The sequence below is a fragment of the Pygocentrus nattereri genome, chromosome 12 (assembly GCF_015220715.1).
Source record: "Pygocentrus nattereri isolate fPygNat1 chromosome 12, fPygNat1.pri, whole genome shotgun sequence".
Lineage (NCBI taxonomy): Eukaryota > Metazoa > Chordata > Actinopteri > Characiformes > Serrasalmidae > Pygocentrus > Pygocentrus nattereri.
Window position 1 is genome coordinate 13,422,776 of NC_051222.1, and position 22,309 is coordinate 13,445,084.

Genomic DNA, 22,309 nt, shown 5'->3' on the forward strand with positions numbered 1-22,309 from the left:
GAAAAGTATCATCACATGTACATTGCATTTCACTGTTATGATTGCAGTTCATTGAGGTCAACAAGGCAAATCTGATGAAAGTCCTGCACAGTGGAAAGTCTTCATTACACTACAACGTGGCGTGAATTCAGTTCAGACACAGAATCTGTCATTCATTTTTTTTAATGCAAATCCTCATGTATCGTGTTTTAGTGAAGGGGTCAAGCAACGCAAAAACAATGTAACGGATGTTTTCCTTTTCATTTGAGCGCGTACACAAATTCCTCTCCATAACTTTCACCATTATAAAGAAACCCGAGTCTTTAAGTTTCTCTACAATGCTCATCGAACCAAGGAATAACTTTGAACTTTGTTTGTCTCAACCACTGAATTACGAAGGAATTAAAAAATTCCCTTGAGAGGTTTTTTTTCTATACTTTGGGACTTCTGTGTGCCTGAATGAATAAATGAATGCATGAATAACGTCAAGAGCAAACGGGGAACAAAGAATAGGAAAAACAAAGGATGAACAGAAAGCAGGCGGGGAAGGTGTTGTGTTTACCTGCTGTCGCAGTGTCACCCCAAAACCCTGAAGCGCAGCCGATACGGACCGGTTTATGGCGAGTGGAGTAAAGTCTGATCTTCACTGAGTGGCTGAAGCTGTGCTTATAAACAAGTCGAATATTCGAGTAAGCCCGCTTTGTCCACCGCTGCAAAGCACACGCTTTGGCGCTGCGGGTTAAATTTTTCACGCTGCATAAATACATATTTTTTGAAAAGTTATTATTCTTTGTTTAGCAACGGTTTCGTTTATGTAAGTCAGCTGGCAAGTCGACTGAGCGCTCGGGTCAAAATAATATCATTTGTGTTGCACACAATGCAGCCCGAGTAGAACGAACCACGGCACTAGAGTTCCTAACCGTCCTGTATAAAAGCAGCAAAAAGAAGACTTGAACCGCTTGTTAAATAAAAAATTAAAAAGTGAAAAAAAATATGCACAATTAACATGTAAACGTGAATGTAAACACACCCATTCAGAAGGGTTTGATTTAAAATATTCAGTTCCTGAGAAACTTCTTGAAATGCGTTTATTTTAAATGGTTAAGAGTATGTTTACATCTCAGTGGTTGAATAGGTTTGCCAGCAGTTCTCAATAACCCATTGTATTCCATTGTCGGTAGCTTGTTCCTATTGTAACTATAGTACACTATTTTGAAATACAACGTTTGATGATAGTAATCAATACTAGAGGCCATAGTAGACAAATGTTTACTCAAAAAAAACCTGGCGCGTTAGATGAGTAAGTTAACCACGTAAAGCAGAATTCCACCGATTTTTAAAATGTCTGTATCATTACATAGTTCATGTGTCAACAGAGTCATTCAGAGTGCTTTGGTGTGAAATGCTTCGTTCTAAAGATGTTTATAGAGGCAGAATTGTCTGAAATACAGTATATTTCCAAAAGTATTCGCTCGTCTGCCTTCAAAAACATAGGAACTTGAGTGAGATCCCAGTCTTAATCCATAGGGTTTAATATGATGTCGGCCCACCATTTGCAGCTATAACAGCTTTTACTATTCTGGGAAGGCTTTCCACAAGGTTTAGGAGTGTGTTTATGGGAATTTTTGACCATTCTTCCAGAAGCGCGTTTGTGAGGTCAGACACTGATGTTGGACGAGAAGGCCTGGCTCGCAGTCTCCACTCTAATTCATCCCAAAAGTGATGTATCAGGTTGAGGTCAGGACTCTGTGCAGGCCAGTCAAGTTCTTCCGCACCAAACTGTCTCATCCATGTCTTTATGGACCTTGCTTTGTGCACGGGTGCACAGTCATGTTGGAACAGGAAGGGACCATCCCCAGACTGTTCTCGCAAATTTAGGAGCATGAAATTGTCCAAAACCTCTTGGTCTGCTGAAGCATTACTGGAACTAAGGGGCCATGCCCAACTCCTGAAAAACCAGCCCACACTGTAACCCCCCCTCCACCAAACTTTACACTTGGCACAGTGCAGTCAGACAAATACCGTACTCCTGGCAACCGTCAAACCCAGACTAGCCCATCATATTGCCAGTCGGAGAAGTGTGATTCTTCATTCCAGAGAACACACCTCCACTGCTCTAGTCCAGTGGCGGCACTTTACACCACTGCATTTGACACTTTGCATGGCATCCTTGGTGATGTAAGGCTTGGATGCAGCTGCTCGGCCATAGAAACCCATTCCATGAAGCTCTCTATGCTGTTTTTGAGCCAATCTGAAGGTCAAATGAAGTTTGGAGGGCTGTAGTGATTGACTCTGCAGAAAGTTGGTAACCTCTGCGCACTATGTGCCTCAGCATCCACTGACCCTGCTCTGTAATTTTACTTGGCCTACCATTTCGTGGCTGAGTTGCTGTCGCTTCCAATTACTTCAACTTTGTTATAATACCACTGACAGTTGACTGTGAAATATTTTTAGCAAGGAAATTTTGCGACTGGACTGCACAGGTGGTATCCTATCACGGTACCCTGCTGGAATCCACTGAGCTCCTGAGAGGATAGATAAACTTTGAGGTCTAACCTAATGCCATGATCCTGAGACAGAGTTCAAAAAACAGATTAGTCATTTGACAGAGGCAAATCTACAGTAATCTTGAATAAAAACTATGGACAATACAGTGACATTTTATAGTCCCTCTCTATAATCTCTCAGAATGTAGATGTCATTTCAGACACTCCAAAAGATATAGAGTAGGTGGTAGCCACATAACCATCCAAACCATCCATTTTAATGTTATTATAATAACCACCACCATGGATGTAAGGAATGGAAGGGGCCTGTTTTCAGGGGCAGAGTACTGGGTAAATGTTTCTGGGGATTTGACCACTGAACTGAAGGTAAAGGGATGGAAGGGGTCTGGTTGCAGGAGTGTAGCTCTGGGTGAAGATTGACTCCTGTAGTAGAGGCTGTAGAGGCAGTCTGCTGGGCCTTAGCCTTCAAATTGATAAGGATGTTGTCCATGTGAATTTATGACACCTGTAACATGAAGCCTTATTTACCAAAAGGTATCACAGGGAAATAGAACACACCTGTTTCAAATGTGTAAATTGTTATGCTTAATTTGTTACAATGTGCCAAACTGTCACTCAAAGCAGTGATTGCCTTTTAGCTATAGCTAATGGTCTTTAGTCTACACAAATTGAACACATTTCAATTAACAGTGTTGCCATTGTGTCCCATTTAGGTCCTAAGTGTTGTGTATAAAACTGCAGTTTGTAAGTCTGTATATTCATAAATGATCAGTAACAGTGATAGCATTAGTGTGATTAAATTATTGGGGAATAAAACTAACCTATTATAACTAACCACATAATATGCAATACTGGAGGTTATTTTATAGATGCATTGTGTAACAGTACTTCAGTAGGCAGACCAATAAGGGATGTGCCCAATATGAGTCACTAATTAACAATGGGGATCATTTCTATGTTGTATGATTGTGTAGAAGTCTGTGCCTCTTCAGGCACAGACAAAGTAATTATTCATGCGTTGAAGATGAATAGTTGCTATGGTAAATTGAAGATGAATTTCTAAACACAATCATCTTTTGAACACTGCATTAGTTTGTTGTTATATTCCAGAACAGCTTACTTTCTGGCATTGTTTTCATGTAAAGAAACATAACACCATGCTCATACACACAGCTTTATGTGCTTATCATATTTTAAAACATTTACCGAGTAGAAAGAAAAATAAATCAAAGTGCAATAGTAATGTAGTGCTTTTTAAAAAATAGTTCAATTATACATCACAAAAGCATTTCAGAGTGCTTCATAAAAATAAAACAAGAAGGTAAAGACCATTCAAAAATAACAAGATAAAAAGAAATGTCACGCACTCTAGTCTTTTCACCACATGAAATGTCAATTATGACATTAAATACATTGAATAATGCACAGAAATAAACTGATAGTATTGGCGTCTTTATATAGGATCTTTAAGAGCCAGAGCAGAGATTCACATTTTAGAAAAAAAAGTTTCATTTTAGAACGAAGGACAGAAACGTCACGAGTGTCAGCGGAGCTTCTAGCCAATGAGGATTAAGCTCTGTCGTCATCAAGCCAGCTCTCAGCTTGCGCAGCTCGTGGGAAGCAACGGGTTAAGTAGAACATGCCTATTATGATTGGTTGGCAGCAAAGTTAACCCTTCACTTGCCAGAAGGTGTAAACTATGTTAACCACATGAAATGCGTGTTACATCTGCATAACACAAACATGAGCGTGTTTCATAATGTAATCAGGCTTTCTTATTGGAATATTCTTGAAATAGTATAATTTTGGACAATATTTTCCTCATCCTGCCGCTCTGTAATGGTACTGAGTGCGGTCCAATAGCGATGTTGGCGCCAACACGTCATAGGGAGGTATCTCTATGGTTACTCACTGCCGACTTTTATTTTGATAAAGAAGTCTTGGCCCTTTTTCGGCCGCTATTGCGTGTTTCGCGGAGCTTCAGCAGTAACGTGGTAGTGCTCAGCTTGTTCACGTCTTTGTAGAACGAGTCTACACAACGCAGCAGCTTTTCGAAATGTAGTTTTTTGTCACATGATCAGGAGCAGCAGTGTCATTTAAAGGTAGCCTCACTAGTCTGTAGACTACTACGGAATATATGTTTCACATACAACGCTCTCCGCTAAGAAGACGATTCACTAAACACTTGTAAGTTGCTCTGTACAGATGTAAGTTATGTGAAAGCCGTTTTAGCTAAATCGATACCAGCGATACAATCCGTAACCCTGTAGTAAAACCTGGACTTATTTAGGCTAAAACGTCTTGCCATGCACTCAGGTTCTTTTCCTAGTACCTCAATTTGGAATTGACATAGTTGGTATTCCCCTTTTGTTTTTCAGGCCTTTCTCCCAGCATTGAGCTCCCTGTTAGCTGCGCAAACATATGACAGCTGCACACACCATTTGTGTGGATAACAAGTCCATGCTGTGATGAAAAGTGGCTAAATTGTAGGTTAAAGTACATTTTCAGAGCTTAGCATTTGTTGTGAGAACAGACCAGACAAGTTTAATGCATAGACTTAGGTCAAATATGCTTGTGAGTTGCTTCGGATCTTGTATGTGGTGGAGGTAGTTAGCATAGATAATCACGTGTGGCCAGACATGATTCATAACGCTAATATACGTCTGGGGTAGTAGCTGTTTTCAGCATGCTGTATACTGCATATGCGCTAAAATGCTTCTGTTTGTAGTAAGTGTAGATATGGGTGCCAACACTTTGGGCGGGGGTTCAAAAACGATTTTTGAATAGACAGGTAGTTAATATATAGCCTTGGGCAGTTGTGAGATTCATGGTTGTATTAGAAGTGGTAAAAAACAAAATAGTGTCAGACTATCAATATTCCATCGTTAAAATTATATATCAAATTATATATCAAATTATAAAAAAGACATCTGTGTTGTAGCTGACAAATTTCAAGCAACAGGCCTGTATATGAGCATTGGGAGCATTGAATGTACCTTGTAGTGTGACCTGATCAAAGAAAGGTAATGTAGCATATAACCATTAACCAGTTATTTCTATGATTATGCAACCTTAAATTTGCGGTTTAACAAATTAAAAGCTATTCAAATTGTTGGGTTGCTCTTTTTGCCTCTCAGGGAAAACCTGCAGTTCATTCTTTAAACCATTACACATATGTTGGCTAAATTTGTGAGGATGCTTATTTAAGCTGCTTTAGCCTTTCAGTTCTTGCCACTTCCTCTGTAAACCTATGTGCAACCACCTTCTGGCTGGAGGTTTGGCAGATATAATCGTTTCGGGGATTGTTTTGCTGCACCCTAGTTTGTGTGCACATGAAAGGGCCGAGAGGTGCCACAACAGAGCCATACTGCCAAATATAACTTGCTGCAAATGGAAACAAAATGTTTTCTTTGACATGGTGCTGACTAAAATTGAGTGTAGTGTCAGTTCAGGCAGGCCACAAAGTCAATTTCAAATCACTAGCTGTTACCAGCTGATCTCAATCAGCTGATGGTTCACCTTACAAGTGACTTTTGTGAGCAGTCAAATATGTCTTGAAATCTCTGAAGTTTGCTCCTGATAGTCTGTTCCTGAAGCACAAATAAAGTGAAGTTGTTTTGCGATCGCTTGCTAGCAAGCATACAGCTTGAACTTGGACTATTTATTATTTCTTTGTACACTGGCATATTTGTATGTTTGTTGTCATTTTATTGTGCAAAGTGTGTCAGCGTAATTTCTGTCAGAATTGCATGGTTTCTCAGCCACTGTCATGGACGGCTTTTTCTACATTGCACTTCAAAATAAAAGGCTCAATCCGCATTAGTAACAGTAAATTATGATGATTTATATGATTGAATGCTAGATAGGTCTAATTTAGTAGAGAATTACATTATTTATATCTCATATATTCACTGGTCAGGCATAACATTATGACCAACTCCTTGCTTCTGTGCTTATTGTCCATTTTATCAGCTCCAGGTAACAGATGGACTTCAGTCTGTAATTGTAGAACTGCAACTTGCACCTATATAGTAAGTGGAGCTGATCAAATGGACAGTGAGTGTAGAAACAAGGAGGTGGTCATAATGCTATGTTTCCTGGTTGGTGTATATTATTGTCTTTGTTATTTTGAGATAAAGAGCTAGGGAGCAGCCTGCTGATGCCCGTGACTTTGAGTTTTTATCCACTATCTACATCACATGTATTACATATGTGACAAATTATTTCTGTAACACCATGCAGGGGAAAACAACAATCTTTTATACCTAACTTCTTGGGTTTGCTATCAATAATCTTAAGCTAGAAACTTTCATAATAGCTGTTGTAGTCTCTAATAAGACAAGTAGATAAACATGAGGTGGAGAAGTGAAATAATGCAAATGACAAAGTTGACCTATGAATATTTCAGAACTGACAACTATAATAATACAATAACACACTAACTGTGAGTACTGAGTAGGTTTTCAACATGCTACAGTATTCCACTCCTTGTGTTACTGAAACAATAAAAACAAAGAACAAATCCACAGACATTAATATCAGATGACATATGGCAGACAAGAAGTCTGAAGTTGTTTATTTTATTGCATATAATTTTTTTTGCAGCAGCAGATTCATGCTGATCAGCTTTTAATGATCTTAATAATGAGAGAGTTAAAAAAAATTGTAATATATATACAGTGCCTTGCAAAAGTATTTGGCCCCCTTGAACTTTTCAACCTTTTGCCACATTTCAGGCTTCAAACATAAATATATGAAATTGTAATTGTTTGTGAAGAATCAACAACAAGTGGGACACAATCGTGAAGTGGAATGAATTTTATTGGATATTTTAAACTTTTTTTAGAAATAAAAAGCTGAAAAGTGGGGCATGCAACATTATTCGGCCCCCTTGCGTTAATACTTTGTAGCGCCACCTTTTGCTGCAATTACAGCTGCAAGTCGCTTGGGGTATGTCTCTATCAGTTTTGCACATTGAGAGACTGAAATTTTTGCCCATTCTTCCTTGCAAAACAGCTCGAGCTCAGTGAAGTTGGATGGAGAGCGTTTGTGAACAGCAGTTTTCAGCTCTTTCCACAGATTCTTGATTGGATTCAGGTCTGGACTTTGACTTGGCCATTCTAACACCTGGATATGTTTATTTGTGAACCATTCAATTGTAGATTTTGCTTTATGTTTTGGACCATTGTCTTGTTGGAAGATAAATCTCCATCCCAGTCTCAGCTCTTTTGCAGACTCCAACAGGTTTTCTTCCAGAATGGTCCTGTATTTGGCTCCATCCATCTTCCCATCAATTTTAACCATCTTCCCTGTCCCTGCTGAAGAAAAGCAGGCCCAAACCATGATGCTGCCACCACCATGTTTGACAGTGGGGATGGTGTGTTCAGGGTGATGAGCTGTATTGCTTTTACGCCAAACATAACGTTTTGCATTGTGGCCAAAAAGTTCGATTTTGGTTTCATCTGACCAGAGCACCTTCTTCCACATGTTTGGTGTGTCTCCCAGGTGGCTCCAGAGTGATCATGGGCCTCTTGGTTGCATCTCTGATCAGTCTTCTCCTTGTTTGAGCTGAAAGTTTAGAGGGACGGCCGGGTCTTGGTAGATTTGCAGTGGTCTGATACTCCTTCCATTTCAATATGATCGCTTGCACAGTGCTCCTTGAGATGTTTAAAGCTTGGGAAATCTTTTTGTATCCAAATCCAGCTTTAAACTTCTCCAAAACAGTATCTCGGACCTGCCTGGTGTGTTCCTTGGTCTTCATGATGCTCTCTGCGCTTTAAACAGAACTCTGAGACTCTCACATAGCAGGTGCATTTATACAGAGACTTAATTACACACAGGTGGATTCTATTTGGATCATTCAGAGATCCTCACTGAACTTCTGGAGTGAGTTTGCTGCACTGAAAGTAAAGGGGCCGAATAATATTGCACGGCCCACTTTTCAGTTTTTTATTTCTAAAAAAAAGTTTAAAATATCCAATACATTTTGTTCCACTTCACGATTGTGTCCCACTTGTTGTTGATTCTTCGCAAAAAAATTACAATTTCATATCTTTATGTTTGAAGCCTGAAATGTGGCAAAAGGTTGAAAAGTTCAAGGGGGCCAAATACTTTTGCAAGGCACTATATATATATATATATATATATAATTTTTTTTTTTTTTTTGTGGGCTGAGCACCCCTATTCGTTAAAAGTCTAGAATTGTGCATGGAACTGCTCTGTTTTGATCTTCTCATATACCTGTTTGTCTGCATTTTGATTTTTTCACTAATCATCTCAGTAATGAGAATATTATTTTGATGTATGTCTTTTTTAAAATCAATAAGTTGTCACATCTGAGTAAGTGGTGTTTGTCTTTCCTTCCCAGTTACTCGCCAGTTTTGTATATTTTTTTCTCTATGCCATGGAGAGCGACTGCTTATCCCTACTGCCTTCCGTCTGTAAAGTCCTAGCTAATCCTAAACTTCTGCTACCTGACGATACCTCTTTGGAGAAGCTTCTGGACTGGTTCAGAGAGTCGATGAGTCAGAGTGAGTAGCCTACATTTCCTAATTGAGAGCCACCCTAAGGTTATATTTCATGATCTGTAATTGTTGGGGTTACGAGTATTCCATTCCTTTGCATGTCCTTCTGAAACCTAATTAATTTTACACAAGGAAATATAGTATTTCTGCACTGTATAAATAAACTAACAAAGCATCACTTATTCTGAACCGGCCATAACAAACAAGAACGGCAATACAAACTAGAAATAAACACCGTTTTGAATTAACTTAAGAAATAAAGTCTGTTTGAATGCATAACTGATCATAATTGAAAACACATTAAAACAAAGCTGTTATTGCCACCTTCTACTTGTTAAAAAAAAAGTAGTATCTGACTACTAATAGCTTACTTAACAGAGAAAATAATCAACTAAGTAGCATACAAGTAAGTTTTGCTAGCAACTTTTCTCTAAAGTCTGGTCATTTTTATCTTGGCATTCAGTCATCTTATTTATTTGCTGTAGTGCGATGACCACACTGGCTGGGTAGTGATAAAATTAAAACTGACAAAAGATTTTAGTTAATATGTTACAAGTTGAGAACGTGATCATCAGTTTGGCTGATTTAGTTCTTTTATTTGTATTTTGTGAAAAATGTGTGTTGTTATTGTATGATGTGGTTATTGTGTTCTAGTTCAGTATATGTACATTACATTTGTGTGCTTTTGCCATACCTGGCCAAACATGTATGTTGTCTTCCTATTTATTTTTTATATTCTGACATGATATATCAGTGATATTTTTTTCTGATAAATGAAAAAAGCATTCTTCTTCTTTTTTTCTTCTTCTTCTTCTTATTATTATTATTGTTTACAGCAGTATGCAAATTTCATGATACATTTTTGCATTACAATCCGTTTCAGGTCTAGAAGTAGAAAACACAGTTTTTGTAATTAAGAAAATGTAACACAGTTAAAATATTTAACAATTTTAATAACAGAGCAGTAGGTTAAAAGGGAAAAGCATTTTCTGACAACATGGAACACCTCAAGGAGACCTCCATCTTAGGGTGGATATGACATGGGGAGTGTCCAATTCTTTATTGCACCTGGTCCTCAATATAGATTAGTTCTCCTTCTAGGTGGGGAGGTGTTTGGGTGATAACACCACTCCCACCAGACTTGTCCTGTGATGACTGGATACAAAGATCATACCATGTTGGTTTTTTTTTTTTTTTGTTGTTGTTTTTAGATGCCTCACAGCATGTTATGTATTTTTATTTGTATGCAATCCGCAACAAATGAAGTAAACATTCTTACAACATTAAGGCATTACATAAGCAACTTGTGTCTCATTTCTATGTTGTCAATAGATTTTTTTTCTGCTGTTGTTTTGTCAGTCAAAGTTTTCTAAATATGAATGTCATTATATTTAATATGCCTTTGACAGATAATGAGGTCTGTTTGCTGTTGGTGACGTCTGGTAAATAATTGTAGGCCACTTGCTATATTTATGCATTTGCCAAGTGTAATAGCCTTTTTTTTGTTTGTCTGTTTTTACTTTTCAGGTTATGGCAAGCATATTATCCCGCATCAGCCATCTCTCTTGCAGTTCTTACTTAGTGTGACAACATCTCAAGAAATGGATCCCACTGTCTTTTCATTTGCCCTTAAACTCACTGGGCTTCTGGCATCTAAAGAGGACAGTTTCAACTTACTAGAGGTAAGACTGTTAAATAGTCAATGTCTGCATTAGAAGGGTGATATAATGGTTCATCCAGTTTATTGGTGGAAATTCTTTCTCCGGTATGAGTTTTGACATAACCAGAATACCGGAATGACACAAGTATGTGCAAGATAATGTGATGTACAAACATTGCAAACCACTGTAACATGTTTAGTCAGGGCTTCAGGGATGTTTCAGCTGTGGTGGACGAAGTACACAAATCTTGTACTTGAGTTAAAGTAGAAATAGCCCAGGTAAAATATTAGAAGTCCTCCACCTGAGTAAGAGTACAAAAGTATTTACCTTCAAATGTATTTAAGTATCAAAAGTAAAAGTATTAAAAAATTTATTATGACTTTATTATGACGCTGCTTCACTGATGTTGAACTGCACGACAGCATTTTATTGCCATTGCTAATAAAAATAAAAATAGTAGACTTTGATAATTAAGTTGTAATATTTTGAGAAAAAAGGTCATAGAATTGCGACATTTAAATGGCATTAAAAACCAGGAAAGGTCACAATATTGTGGCCAAAAGCTTTGCAAAGGGCCGGCAGCACCTGCTTTTGTTAAAATGAGGGGCATTGAGGAATTGATGGAGTTACATTTTCATATTGTTTTCACCTGTAAAGAAATACTCAGTCTCTTTGTCTCTCCTGGCACATCAGCACCAGAATGTAATTAGTGTAAGAAATGGCTAAACCGTTGAGCAGGAAACTGTTTATTTAGAATTAAGAACCAGATGGACTTGGAAGAAACTGCTTTGTTGAAGGATAATTGCATGTAGTGTCGTCTGCTTGGCTATCAGTGGCTACATCTCCATGCCATTCATGAACATGTACTTGCTATTCAATCTAATGGCTTCATTACATACACTCACCTAGCACTTAATTAGGAGCACCCCCTTGTTTTTACACTCATTGTCCATATCAGCTCCACTTACCATATAGGGCACTTTGTAACTCTACGATTACAGACTATAGTCAGTCTGTTTCTCCACATTCTTTAACTGCCTTTCACCTTGTTCTTCAGTGGACAGGACCAGAGTGTGGGTAGAGTAGCCTAAATCGATACTCAAAAAAAAATTAAATACTGTTACTTGGGTGAAAAAAATGGCACAAAGTAAAAGTGCCTTTAAATAAAACAACTTGAGTAAAAGTATAAAAGTGTATGGTCAAATGAAACATCTTCAGTATCTAAGTAACACATAGAATGGCAGTGGTGTATCCGGCATCTATCAGCACAGAGTCTGAATTTTGTATTGCTCTTTTTTGGATGACCTTGTTCTAAAATAAAATGCTAAACTGAATAAGCTAAATAGTGTTTAAGCTTATCTATAAGCTCTAAATGCACATACCGCTGCGTTTGAATCAGGAAACATGGATGATTAAAAAAACACACAAAAAAACAGCTATGCTGTCTGTTAGACTATAAGAGCAGCCAAACATGAATACAGAGCTAAAGTGGAATTGCAGTTAAACTTCACCAACATGAGAAGCCTGTGGGAGGGGTTAAGCACAATAAGGCACTTTAAGGGGGAAACTCGTTCTGTGAATAACATCAGTGCTGCGCTGCTAGATGAGCTGAATACTAGATAGATAGAACTTTATTGATCCTGGAGTGAAATACTACGCTTATTTTGAGGTAGATGCTGCTTGTGAACGCTATATTAAGCTTCAGGATCTGGGTCTGAACACTTCTCTATGCAACCTCCTCTGTGGATCATGAACGTCCTGCCGGGCCAACGCCAGGTGGTAAGGATGGGCAACATCTCCTCCTTACTGACCCTTAATGCCGGAACTCCTCAGGCCTGTATGCTCAGCCCTCCATTGTACTCTTGGGTGGTGAAGCAACCACAACTGTACCTCCTCTACCTCAGGTTGCTGAGGAGGTTTGGCATGAACCCTCGTATCCTCAAAACATTTTACACATGCAATGTGGACAGGCTCCATCACTATCTGGTTTGCTACTGCACCTCCATCGAGCATGAAGCTCTGCAGAGGGTGGTGCGGACAGGCCAGCACATCACTGGGGATGCAGCTTCCAGACCTCCTGGATTTAAACACCAGCCGCTGCCTGAGGAAGACCAGAAGCATACAGAAGCGGAAAGTCCAAAACCAGCTGGCTTCAAGACATTTTCTTCCCCTGGGCCGTTATGCTGGTGAAAAGCCAGTAGTGCTGGTGTATCGGTTGGTGTGCCTCTCACTACACCTCAAAAATTTTGTCTAGGCAATGAGTTCATTAAGTGTATCAGAATACACTTGTAGTCACAATGCCTGCTCCTGGAGATCTACCTTTCTGCTGACTTTAGCTCCAACATCTTACCTAATGTAATTACTATTTCCTTCATAAGTCTTTGGGTGTTTCTCAATGCCAAGAACGTGAAAAACAGAATTGTGTTTTTGGGACAGGTAACATAAGTACAGGAGTTTGAGATGTGCTGTGTACTTGCTATTGTGCAAATCTCGCTCTGAGCCCAGCTGATTTCAGCAGTATTAAGGCACTGTTTAGTAGCCAATAAATTAGATTTAAATATAGACTCCCAAATGCTTTTTGTACAGTACAAATGACAAAACAGAATCTCATATGAGTGCTTCTATTTTTCTTTACTAGAACATAGCCAGAGTTCAGCATTTACAACCGTGATGGCAGCAGTAATTTAGTTCAAATGTTCATGAGCCAGCAGTGCAGAGAAACAGATGGACTACAGTCTATAATTGTCGGACTACAAAGTGCACCTTCAAAGTAAATGGAGCTGATGAAATGGACAATCAGCATAGAAACAAGGTGGTGCTCATAACGTTATACCTGATTTGTGTATGTACAGACATTCACATTCAGAGTCTTTATTAAACTTCAGCCACATTTTAGCATCAGAATTCTCTTCAGTGACTTTGGCTCTGCTTTTGGGTGAGAATCAGGCCTGAATAATCTCTCCACTCTCTTTCAGATTTTTGGAGTTAACACATAACTGCTAATTCACCAACCTTTAACGCTGAAGACTGACGCGCAGACTGTTGATCAAACAGCAATGCAAAGAACGAAATGAATCAATTTGGAGATGAATGGAATTTACATTAATTTACATTTATAAAATCACTTATTTCCTGATACGCTTAATGTGAACTTGGGGAAAATGAAGTCAGCTTCTCATTCCTTGGCTTCTCACCTGAATTCTCCCGTTCCACCTTAAATGGCACAGCAGTGCGGTCTGGTGCCTCATGCACCATTTATGATGGAACGGGACAATTCGAAAGAGATGCTGGAGGATGAGATTTAACTTCAACCTCGTAAAAAGTTGAACATTGAGAGACATTTTACAAGGTTAAAGCACAGCATAGTAAATCTGTGTTTGCGTTTATATTTTCAGCCTGTATTAGCATATCAGCACAAAGTGAGATGGCAGCCAAAGATGGCAGCCAAAGATGGCAAACGGGCATAAAATGTGGATCCCAAGGTGGTTTCATTATTGCTGAAAGGGCAAAATGGTTCTTCTTAACATTTCGGTTGTGACCCCTGAGTTAAGCCTGCTCATAAGGGGCGATCAGCGCGTGGCTGTCTGCTCAAGCTGTCCACAGCTCAGACAGGATTGCACAATGTCCACCAGTCCAGTGAAGGACCGCTCTCTATGGTTCAGGTTTTGCTCAGATTGCCTGAAGCCTATAGCGAAAATTTTCACTATAGTTACACAAAAATCTGTAGGCAGTACAGCTATTAGCTATCTTTCTTAAAACTTTAGCGGCTACTAGCTACTAATATTTGTAGCTAACTACCAAGCGCACTACTTCGCTACTCCCCCGTCCATTTGTACAATATGCATGTATCCTAGATCACATATATTTGTTTCTTTTGTTTTCGTTCAGGAGAAAGGAATGTTACAGTATATGTTTGAGCCAGATAACTGGCATAAACTAGACCTTTGGAAAAATGCCTCCGTACGTTGTGGGTGGCTGCAAGGACTGTGGAACATGCTGCAACACCAACAAGCCATGGACTTTTTCTGTAAGAGAGGTAAATTTGAGTTTGTCTTGTATGAAGAGTGCATGCTCTTATTAAATGGTAAATGGTACTCCTTTTGTCAGATGATTCTGCAATATGAACATCAACTGAGTTGAAAGCTTCAGAAAGAAACTTACCTGTTGCATTAAAAAAAAAAAAAAAAAACAAAAAGACCCCACAGCATCCAAAGGTAGGTCACAATAGATATTCAGTATATGGTAAAACATCAAGGTTGGCCATGCTTTCTTACCTGGTCACAACAGTGCAACAAAATGTTGCTGTTAAAATGTTAACTGTATTTAGGCCTTATTGTCAGCCTCCTTAATTAATCAGTCACACGGATAATCAAATACACAATACCAGAATTACTGACAAAAGAAATTACAAAGAAGAATTTCATTTATAAAGTGAAAGTGGTTGAATCCAATATTTGATTCAGAACAATGCAAACTCTTTGGTTAGCGTGAAACTTATTGACGTGTAAATGAAAGCAACTAGTCATAAGTGTATTACATCTAAATGGCCATTTCATTAAATGTGTGTTTGTGATTGTAATGCAAGAGGAGAAAGTCTTTTTTTTTGTTTGTTTGTTTGTTTGTTTTACTGAACTGAAACTTTTACAGAACTGAAATTGAAACTCAAGCCAGTAAATGTACAGTCATGTGAAGAAGTGAGTATACCCCATGAAATATTTATAAATTTTTTTGACAAAAAGCTGTGAAATATTTGAGGGGTTTCTTGTATGTACAGCTTGGTTCATATCCATCCACAGAACTTCAGTGGTAATAAGATCCGGGCTTTAAATAGGCAATTCTATAACCCTCTGCTTCTTCTTATGTTTGGGATCATTATCCTGTCGTAAGTACCACTTCTTCAGTTTCAACTTTTTATAGACAATCACATTCTCCTCAAGCACTCTCTGGTGTGAAAGACTATTTACAGTCGATTCTGAGATTGCAATTTGGCCAGACCTGAGGCAGCAAAGCAGCTCCAAGCAATAACATTTCCACCACCATGCTTTGCCAATCATATCCAATTCTTCTGATCAAATGCTGTCTTTGGTTTTGCCAAACATGGCTTCTGGTACTGTGGCCAAACAACTTTAACTTTGATTCCTCTGTCTATAACACATTGTTCCAAAAGTCCTGGTCCTCACCTAGATGATCATTAGCGAACTTTAGCCTTGCCCTGATGTTCCTCTTGGTGCACGTCTCATGTAGGTCAAATTTGGGCAATCTTTTTCTAATGGGTGCATGCACTTTTGCATCAACAGTGAGAAGGGCTACCTTCAGATCCTGTGATGAAATTTAGACATCTTTTAGTTTCTTACTGTCTGCTCTCGGGTAAAATTTGCTGGGGTGGCCTGGCCTGGACAAGTTGGCAGTGGTTTTAAATGTTCTTCACTTGTAGGTGATCCTCTGGAAACTGAAATAATTCATTTCCAGTATTTTTCATATCTTCACAAATGCCCTCCCAGGCATCTACAACTAAAGAAACTTTTTCTCCTGTGGTGTTCTAATCATTGGCACCTGATTTCAATTAACACATTTGAAGTAGTGATATTTGTGAGGGTGTACATGGCTTTTCAACATAAAATTGTAATACTGTTTGTTTCAATTGTATGAAAGAAAAAAAAAATTAACTTGGTCACATATTAAATTATAACACCTTTATCTGTCAGCAGTGTTTAAATGAAGACCTGATATCTGTATGTCCAGATATGTTGAAAGTCCCATCTCATGGGGTGTACTTACTTCTTCACATGATTGTATGCATGTTAGAGAAAAGAGATTACAGGCAAACAGGTTGTATGTTTGAGTTAGATTATTTAGATTTAAAGAGTCTAGTTAATTACAAAGGGTTTGCCCAAATTCCTTGAATTCCTGTTACATTTTTTCAGATTCAGATATATGTATTTAAGTTTTTGGAAACCCATTGTAGTAATTTGATTTACAAGTGTTCTAATGAGATGCTATTTATACTACTAATTTTTTCGCTGTTAGGTTGATTTGCCTGCAAAAATGCAGTGAGCAGTAGAGACCATGAGGCACAAGCAAAAGACTTGACGTTGATTGGCCTTATTGTATAGTTTGGCACAGTGGTTTATATTTTCGTGCATGACTGCTGAACCCTGTGTTTTTGGGCTTATTTACTAACCATGCATTCCAGATTGGGACAGCAGCATTTAAGTATTACCACTATATTTATATGTAATACAGTAGTATTGCATAAGTATTTGGACAGTGATGCAATATTTGTAATTTTGCCTCTCTACACCATAGTGCATTTGAAATGAAGTGGTCAAGATATGATTGAAATGCAGACTTTCGGCTTTAATTCAACAGGTTTAACAAAAATTGAACTGTCTAGAACTGTATAGAAATGATGGTCATTATTTACGTAGTCCCTCTGTTTTTGTGTTACCTGGAGGCAAATTCTTTGCAGTCTATGACTGCCTGAAGTCTGGAACCTATGGACTGAATGACATAAATGTCTTTTCTGCAGCCACCTTCTGTTGCTGCTTGTTTGTGAGTGTTTCAGTCCTCAGTTTTGTCTTTAAAGTAGGTAAAAAGCATTCTCAATTGGGTTGAGTATGATGACTGACTCGGCCATTTAAGAACATTTCTTAAACTCCTGGGGTTGGTTTCATGATGTTATTAATCTGTACTGTGAAGTGCTGTTCAATCAGGTTTGACGCATTTGACTGAATCAGAAATGATAGATTTACACACTTTAGAATTCATCCTGCTACTTCTGGTCAGAATTCATGTAATCAATAAACACCAGTGACCGTTCTATTTGCAGCCATACATGCCCTTGCCATAATACTGTCTACTTTTGTTCCAGAACTTGGCATTCTTTTTTGAGATGTTTTCTAGCAAAGTCTGATGTGTCCTTTCTTTTCTTGTGTGTTACCAGTGGTTTGCATACTCAGGTTAACTTTACAATCGTGAAGCCATCTCTTGATTGTAGCCTTTGACAGTGATACCACAACCTCCTCTAGAATGTCCTTGACGATGTTGCAAAGGGGTTTTTTCTGTGTTCATCCATTTTAAGTGTCTTCTGTGGTCTTCCAGGCCTTTGGTGCTGTTGAGATCAGCAAAATTCACCAAATTATCACCAAATTATTGGCTTGGCCAAATGCATATTCAACACCAAATTACCAAGAATCTTGCCAAGAATCAACTCCAGATTTTTCATCTCCTTAATTTGTCATGCAGTAATGAGGAAATGGGTACATCTGGCCATGAAACCCCTTTGCAATCTACTGTGCAAATATATTTGAGCCTGTGGAAGTGGATGGACTGTACAAAATGGCTGTAATTCCTAATGCAATATTTTTGTTAACCACTTAAATTAGCAGAAAAGTCTACACTTCAATCATACACAGACTACTTCATTTAAAATCTAGTGTGGTGGTAAACAATGCGAAAAATTGTCACTGTCCTGTATACTAATATGAAAACATTTACTTTTCCCTTCCTGGTATTTGCAGTGTGCTTTACATGGGATAGACCAAAATCAGGTTTCAAAGCATCATTTGGTGTTGCAGAGCAAAGTTGCAGAAACTATATAAGCACAACGTGCAGTGCAATATATTTATGCATACAAGTATAGGAACAAGGATAAAAGCTACAGCTGTTATCTAAACTTTGCATTTTTCCTAAATAATCCTTAGGGAGTTGTGGCTTTAGCTGGTATTATCTCATTATATTACATTCAAAAAGGTCTAATCGCACTAAGTAGTGTATTAGATTATTTTGTTGCTTTGTTGTCATGTTGTTTTTCTTTTTGGAAATGTACAACATTTTCCTCAGTTAATATGCTTTCCTGTGTTTTACTTGCAGATCTTGTTAAGCTGGTCTTGTATCTACAGAATGACAAAAGCCTCTTCATTGCCTCTTTGACCAATCAAGTTTTAGCACACTTTTTAAATTCCACTATGTTAAGCAACGATTTTGAGAGTGTGGCACAAAACTCTCCTGCCAGCACTGACTGGGCATCAGTTACAACAAAAGTAATGATCCATATGGCAAAGTCATTAGCTTCAGAGGAACAGGCTGTTGTCCTCTCAGGCTTAAGGCAGCTTGCTGTAGTTCTTACCCAGTGCAGAGAACCTCTGAAGGAAATGCTGTGGACACATGTTCTGGAACCTCTGGAGCTGCTAGCAAACCTGCATGACGGCTCTTTAACTCAGCATATCATGGCAGTTCTTCAAGTTTCTGCAAGGTGAGTCTTTTAATACTGTTTGAAAGAGCAGACAGATAATAGGCTGCTGTAGTACCTAAAGGGAAATTTGTCAATGCTTCTTTGTAATGAAATCATGGAGATGTATATTATCTAAATATTATGTATTTCATGAAATATTATGATGCATTTATATGAAGTAGTTTTTAGAGGCATACATGATTTTACATGTACATTTTACATGATTTGAGTGTCTGGTTCACTGTATGCTTCAGTTCATTGCACTGCATCTGCACTGTGAAGCAGTGTCCAATGAGTTGTGAAGCATTTGGTTGAATTTGAATGGATCCATTCTCCCTTCTCTTCTCATCATTCTGGTACAAGTTGATCTTTGACTCATCTGTCCATAAGATGTTCCAGTCTTATACAGGCTCTTTTTTTATGATTTTGCTAAATCTAATCTGAGCTTCATGTTTTTGAGTTTTAGCTCACCAGTGGTTACCAATAGTTTACATCATGCATTTACCTCTGTATTTATTGTGGTGAAGTCTTTAACACAGATACGCCCAACTCCTGGGATTCCTGAGGATTTTTTATTTATAATTTTTTTAAACTTAGTTTTTATTTATTTTCTTAACAGTATTACAATGTTTCCATGAAAGAAAAAAAACTAAAAGAATACAAGTTATATCTATACACTCTTCAATCTTTATTATTACATAAATTAGCAACAAAGGGGATCTGCTCCAAAATAAAAGTAGTAAAAGTAGGCAATAACATAATAAAAAAAAAAAATAATGAAAATGAAGTGAGAACAAAACCCGATTGTCTAAAAAGTAAACAAATAAATAGACAAATCATTTAAGGGAAAAAAAAACAGGATTTCTCACTGCATTAGTAGATCTATAACAGGGCTCCATCTCTTTGTAAATATATCTTTTTAAATTCTTAAGTATGTTATTTGCTCTATTTGGTAGACATCCCACACCTTTTGGATCCATAAATTATATGTGCGAGGGATTGGATTCGTCCAGTTAATACATTTCAGAGCTACTGTTAGTAATATTTCTAGAAGGTATTTCTTAGATCTTCCCTCCAAGTTATCCGGTATTACTCTCAGTATTGCTACTCTAGGATCTTGTGGAATATTCTGCTGAAGCACTTCCTTAAGAGCATCAAGTGCTTCGTTCCAGAACATCTGTAACTTGGGGCACAGCCAAAATATGTGAGCATGGATTCCAATTTGAGAGCCACAATGTCTACAACATGAACTGTTGTGTTAGACCTATTTTTGACACCATTTCTGGTATTCATGTGATGACTTTCCATTTGAATTCTCTCCAGATGTTTGAATTGGTCACTAGACTTGCTTCGGTGCATATTTCATTTCAAGTACTCTGTGTTATGTCCACATTTAGTTCTGATTCCCATCTCTGCTTTATATTTAAGGAATTATATATACTTTGTGGTAATTTCCCATTAATATCCATAGCTTCTGTTTTTTCCACATTAATTTTATATCCTCAATAGTATCCATACTGAGAAATATATTTCTTTAATTGTGGTATTGCTACTATTGGTTGTGTTAAGTACAATAGTAGATCATATGCATAAAGGGATAATTTGTTCTTTATTTTGATTCCTTTTATATTATTATCATCTCTGATGAGCTGTGCTAGTGGTTCAATACAAATTGAAAACAAAAGAGGCGAGAGAACAGCCCTGTCTACATCCGCGTTCTAATGGAAATTTCTCTGACCTACACCCATTAACTCTGTGGGTCTGAATAGTATGTCTGTATCCAATGTATGAAGTTGGGGCCAAATTTAAACCGTTTTATTGTTTGAAACAAATATTGCAATTATACACGATCAAAGGCCTTTTCTTGATCCAATGATATAATTATTGCTTCTTTTTCTTTATCTTTTTGATGTGACATTATATTAAGTAATCTTCTGATGTTATCTACCTAGTGTCTTCTGGTGATAAAACCAGTCTGATCAGGATGGATAATTTGGGTAATAATCTTACTGACACATCTAGCCAAGATTGCTGTTAAAATACTGCATTAATGCAAATCTGCATTCAGTAGTGATATAGGTCTATAAGATTGGCATTCAGTAGGGTCTTCTTTATGTATTACTACTATGGTTGCTTCTTTCCAGGAGGGGGCTAAAACTTGAAACTCAAGCGCATGATGGTATGCATTTAATAACAGGGGAGATAAAATATCAAATCAATATCAAATATAAAATTCAAAGATTTTGTAAAATTAATTAATAATTGCCCTGCGATGGACTGGCGACCTGTCCAGGGTGTATCCTGCCTTCCGCCCGAAGACTGCTGGGATAGGCTCCAGCACCCCCCCGTGACCCTGACGGAGAAGCGGCTTAGAAAATGGATGGATGGATAATTAATAAATCCATCTGTTCCTGGGCTTTTATTATTTTTCAGGTTCAGGATCAGGATTTTCTTTTCTAGGAAAATAATTGATCTGTCATCTCACAGTTGTTTTCTGTGGTTTTCTGGGCATTTTGGTGTTTCTGAACTATTTATTTTATGATGACATTTGGCCACTCTTGATGTTGTTGCTTTGTCTCTGATGGGTTTGTTTTGATTTCTTAGCCTAAAGATGGCTTTTTTTTCACTGGCAGTGGTAACTGTAATAAGGAATACTGCCCATGCTGAAAAAAATACAGGGTCCATGTTTCTGCCCACATACAACGCTGTTGCATTCCAAGCTACAATAGGTGTAAATTGGCAAAACTATGAACTACGACATGAACAGGCACATTATAAGTAATTAACAAATCATGTTGCCAGCTTGCCATGCCACTCACTAACCATGCCAAAAGTGAGTCCCTGCTGACTGAAACTTTTGCCAAATCTTTATTGTTCCTCATTGTGCAATAGTTGTTCATACTCAAGACACATGCTCTGCTTTAAAATGCCTTTTAAGGGTACTCTTTAAGTGATACTAAAAGTTGTGAAAAAAGCCATGCAGCCTGTAAGAGTTAGCTGCACACTCTACAGCACCTTCCCTGCAGTTAAACCATTTTAAACACATTTTCAATGTTTGTATTGAGTCTTCTCTCAGTAAAAGTAATAAATGGCAGATTAGATTGAATATGTAGCATTTATGAGTGAATTTCCAAAAAAGTTGGGACTGTGAAAAATGTAAACAAAATACAATGATGTGCAAATCATTTAAACCCATGTTTCATTTAAAGTACTTCAATGACAACATATCAAATGTTGAAACAGAGAAATGCTGCCACCTTCTCATTTGAAATGGACTGAGGGGAAGTGTAAAAGTGTTCTGTGAGTTTATCAGTGCACAGTTCAAAATCCAGTATTCATCATGGTATAGAGGTGCATTGGTGCACATTGGCATGGGTGGCTGGCACATCTGTGAAGGCACCATTA

The 22,309-nt window shown here is 37.9% G+C and overlaps 2 protein-coding genes across 6 annotated transcripts in view; one reads left to right on the forward strand and one right to left on the reverse strand.

Annotated features, from left to right (window-relative positions):
• Positions 1-850, reverse strand: part of LOC108439370 — a 30,720-nt gene extending 29,870 nt beyond the window's left edge. For 3 of the 4 annotated variants that reach the window (XR_001858756.2, XM_017717746.2, XM_017717745.2), the window contains exon 1: positions 542-850. Coding sequence is in view for 2 of the 4 variants with exons in the window: in XM_017717746.2 (XP_017573235.1) it covers positions 542-746 (205 nt within the window). In the remaining 2 variants the exon portion in view is untranslated. The remainder of the gene's footprint in view (positions 1-541) is intronic. The other variant, XM_037543869.1, reaches the window with a different exon arrangement.
• Positions 851-4,446: 3,596 nt separating this feature from the next.
• The window catches only part of brat1 (BRCA1-associated ATM activator 1), a 37,331-nt gene continuing 19,468 nt past the window's right edge, over positions 4,447-22,309 (forward strand). Inside the window, exons 1-5 of one of the 2 annotated variants that reach the window (XM_017717748.1) lie at positions 4,447-4,673; positions 8,854-9,016; positions 10,538-10,692; positions 14,560-14,707; positions 18,544-18,925. In XM_017717748.1, the coding sequence (XP_017573237.1) occupies positions 8,890-9,016; positions 10,538-10,692; positions 14,560-14,707; positions 18,544-18,925 (812 nt within the window). In that variant the 5' untranslated portion in view covers positions 4,447-4,673; positions 8,854-8,889. The remainder of the gene's footprint in view (positions 4,674-8,853; positions 9,017-10,537; positions 10,693-14,559; positions 14,708-18,543; positions 18,926-22,309) is intronic. The other variant, XM_017717749.1, reaches the window with a different exon arrangement.